At 45.0% G+C, this 2,500-nt stretch overlaps 1 protein-coding gene across 1 annotated transcript in view; it reads right to left on the reverse strand.

Annotated features, from left to right (window-relative positions):
* card11 (caspase recruitment domain family, member 11) overlaps positions 1-2,500 on the reverse strand; it is a 137,670-nt gene that overhangs the window by 87,802 nt on the left and 47,368 nt on the right. The window contains 1 exon segment of the mRNA XM_065011003.1: positions 1,179-1,325. Coding sequence (XP_064867075.1) covers positions 1,179-1,325 — 147 coding nt within the window.

The following is a 2,500-nucleotide window of genomic DNA, read 5'->3' on the forward strand; positions in this document are numbered from 1 at the left end:
TCATGTACTGTATGTACTGTATGTATTGTCATAATTCATATTGAGAATGTACAGTATATTGGTTCAGAAATAGAAATCCTACTGCAGCTGGTTGCCTTGATATTTTGAGTTTGTTCAACATCTTCTTTTCCCCTGTGTGTGTATAACCTAATACTACTATAATACTACTATAATAACTTTGTCTCGTAGCTCCTCAGCCTGCAGTATCTCCTCATGCAGGTTGTACAGTAATACTACTATAGTACTACTATAATACTACTATAATAACCTTGTCTCGTAGCTCCTCCGCCTGCCGTATCTCCTCATGCAGGTTGTACAGTAATACTACTATAGTACTACTATAATACTACTATAATAACCTTGTCTCGTAGCTCCTCCGCCTGCCGTATCTCCTCATGCAGGTTGTACAGTAATACTACTATAGTACTACTATAATACTACTATAATAACCTTGTCTCGTAGCTCCTCAGCCTGCCGTATCTCCTCATGCAGGTTGTACAGTAATACTACTATAGTACTACTATAATACTACTATAATAACCTTGTCTCGTAGCTCCTCCGCCTGCCGTATCTCCTCATGCAGGTTGTACAGTAATACTACTATAGTACTACTATAATACTACTATAATAACCTTGTCTCGTAGCTCCTCAGCCTGCCGTATCTCCTCATGCAGGTTGTACAGTAATACTACTATAGTACTACTATAATACTACTATAATAACCTTGTCTCGTAGCTCCTCAGCCTGACGTATCTCCTCATGCAGGTTGTACAGTAATACTACTATAGTACTACTATAATACTACTATAATAACCTTGTCTCGTAGCTCCTCCGCCTGCCGTATCTCCTCATGTAGGTTGTACAGTAATACTACTATAGTACTACTATAATACTACTATAATAACCTTGTCTCGTAGCTCCTCAGCCTGCCGTATCTCCTCATGCAGGTTGTACAGTAATACTACTATAGTACTACTATAATACTACTATAATAACCTTGTCTCGTAGCTCCTCCGCCTGCCGTATCTCCTCATGCAGGTTGTACAGTAATACTACTATAGTACTACTATAATACTACTATAATAACCTTGTCTCGTAGCTCCTCAGCCTGACGTATCTCCTCATGCAGGTTGTACAGTAATACTACTATAGTACTACTATAATACTACTATAATAACCTTGTCTCGTAGCTCCTCAGCCTGCCGTATCTCCTCATGTAGGTTATACAGTCTGTTGACCAGGTCTTGTCTGTCTTCTAACGCCTCCTGGCGGTCGTGTTCCAGAATGTCCAGGATCGCCTTGTCAGACGCAGGCAGAGGCCCTGGCTACACACACACACACACACACACACACACACACACGCACACGCACACGCGCACACGCACGCACACGCACATGCACGCACACACACACACACACACACGCAAACACACACACGCACGCACACACACACACACACACGCACGCACACACACACACACATGCACACACATGCACACACACACACACAAACACACACACACATGCACACAAACACACAAACACACACGCACACGCACACACACATGCACACAAACACACACACACACATGCACACACACACAAACACACACACACACATGCACACGCACACACACAAACACACACACACAGGCGCGCACGCACACACACATGCACACACACACACACATACACACAAACACACACATGCACACACACGTGCACACACACACACACACACACACACACACACACACACACACATCCAGGGGAGAAAGTAGAATGAATGCATCATTTGGATTCCCAAAGTTAAATAAATAAAGGTTATAGGCTAAGGGTTAAGGGTTAGGGGTTAGGGGTTAGGGTTACGGGTTATGGGTAAGGGTTAAGGGTAGGGGTTAAGGGTTAGGGTTAAGGGGTTTGGGTTAAGAGTTTGGGGTTGGGGGTTAGTGGTTAAGGGTTAAGGGTTATGGGTAGGGGTTAAGGGTAGGGGTTAAGGGTTATGGGTAGGGGTTAAGGGTTAGGGTTAGGAGTTATGGGTAAGGGTAGGGGTTAAGGGTTAGGGTTAAGGGGTTTGGGTTAAGAGTTTGGGGTTGGGGGTTAGTGGTTAAGGGTTAAGGGTTATGGGTAGGGGTTAAGGGTAGGGGTTAAGGGTTATGGGTAGGGGTAGGGGTTACGGGTAGGGGTTAAGGGTAGGGGTTAAGGGTTAGGGGTTTGGATTAAGAGTTTGGGGTTGGGGTTAGTGGTTAAGGGTTATGGGTAGGGGTTAAGGGTTATGGGTATGGGTTAAGGGTAGGGGTTACGGGTAGGAGTTAGGGGTTACGGGTAGGGGTTAGGGGTTAAGGGTAGGGGTTAAGGGTTAGGGTTAGAGGTTTGGGTTAAGAGTTTGGGGTTGGGGGTTTGGGGTTAGTGGTTAAGGGTTATGGGTAGGGGTTAAGGATAGGGGTTATGGGTTAAGGGTAGGGGTTAAGGGTTAAGGATTATGGGTAGGGGTTAAGGG

The sequence above is a fragment of the Oncorhynchus nerka genome, linkage group LG26 (assembly GCF_034236695.1).
Source record: "Oncorhynchus nerka isolate Pitt River linkage group LG26, Oner_Uvic_2.0, whole genome shotgun sequence".
NCBI lineage: Eukaryota > Metazoa > Chordata > Actinopteri > Salmoniformes > Salmonidae > Oncorhynchus > Oncorhynchus nerka.